Source organism: Alternaria viburni (assembly GCF_023758015.1).
Source record: "Alternaria viburni strain BMP 2772 chromosome Unknown scaffold_8, whole genome shotgun sequence".
Lineage (NCBI taxonomy): Eukaryota > Fungi > Ascomycota > Dothideomycetes > Pleosporales > Pleosporaceae > Alternaria > Alternaria viburni.
The window spans coordinates 461,259-462,449 of record NW_026055777.1 but is presented as its reverse complement, the minus strand read 5'-3'; the positions used below and the strand labels follow the sequence as shown (position 1 = coordinate 462,449).

The 1,191-nt window shown below is 49.9% G+C and overlaps 1 protein-coding gene across 1 annotated transcript; it reads left to right on the top strand.

Moving 5' to 3' along the window:
- Positions 1-368: 368 nt before the first annotated feature.
- On the top strand, positions 369-934 carry J4E79_004595 (uncharacterized protein; the record flags this gene model as incomplete). The annotated part of the gene is made up of 2 exons (XM_049353478.1): positions 369-588; positions 639-934. 2 exons carry the CDS (start codon positions 369-371, stop codon positions 932-934), a joined length of 516 nt encoding a protein of 171 aa, XP_049211926.1.
- Positions 935-1,191: the final 257 nt, after the last annotated feature.

Here is a 1,191-nt window from a genome sequence, read left to right as displayed (position 1 = left end):
GCTTCTTCGGCGGTGGTACATCATCCACGATGGTTACATCTGTATGTCTGCCGCTGATCGATGCCACGAGGACCATCTGCGAGCCGGCTAAAGGCTACGACACCACGACAACGCTGACTACTACCGGCACGCTAACTTCCGACGCCCCAGCATGTACCCGAGCACCGCTCTCTTTGGATGATGATGAGGGAAACAACAATCCCGATGAGCCATCAAACACGTGGACGTACTCTAGCATGGGTTCATCAACCTCAAAAAGCTCTTCCAAGGTATCGTCTAGTAGTTCCTCGTCGTCTAGCAGGTCCTCGTCGTCCACCAGTTCTTCGTCGTCCACCACTTCGGCAGCACCAGCTCCTAGCCATACACCTATGGACAGGAACGGCCACTGGACAGTGGAATTTCAGCAATTCTTGTACGACGACTACGCGGAATTAGGATGGGACTTGTACGATCCCAATGGCTTCCACGCGGGTTTCCACAATGTACGCGGTTACAACAAGGACTCGAAAATCACCGACTACATCCAGAGCGTTAATCGTCCGTACGGTGATTCAATGCCTTTTGGAGTTGACGTGACCGTATATGAACGTAAGTGAACTCTTTTATCGCCTTATTAGACACGCGCTAACTTTTCCTAGCACACAATGGTGATATGGCCAAAGTCAATTTTGAGATCCGCAAGAAGGTCACCGGCTGCGATTCCATGCCGGGCATCCCATGCAGGCCTTACATGACAACAGAAAATCGCATCGAAAGTGACCCATGGAGGCTGCAGACTTGCGAGCAAGCTTGTAAGGATAACAAGAAGAAGGCTCCTCTGGTTTCCAAAGACATGTGGTGCCAGGATCTCAACGCGGCAGATTGGCAACCCATGTATAAAGGGTACACTGGATGGCAGCGCCATTTCAAGTGTGGTTGGAAGGGATTTGATTGAGCGTTCTGTCCCCTGGAGGCTAACGGTATAATTGTGTGGATATTCAGGAGTGGCTCGTACCAAATTGAGAATTGTATTGTGGACATGTGGGCAAGACTGTAATCATATAGATGGATGCCAGCCGTGTGCTCTAATACTAGATGCCGTGTCGACATTTGAACTGGATGGTGTACGCATATCGAGCTTTTCATGTTTATCTCAAAAGTGACGTTGGGTCAGGGCACTTGCAGACTATGTGCTTGTTTTCTATCGTCGGA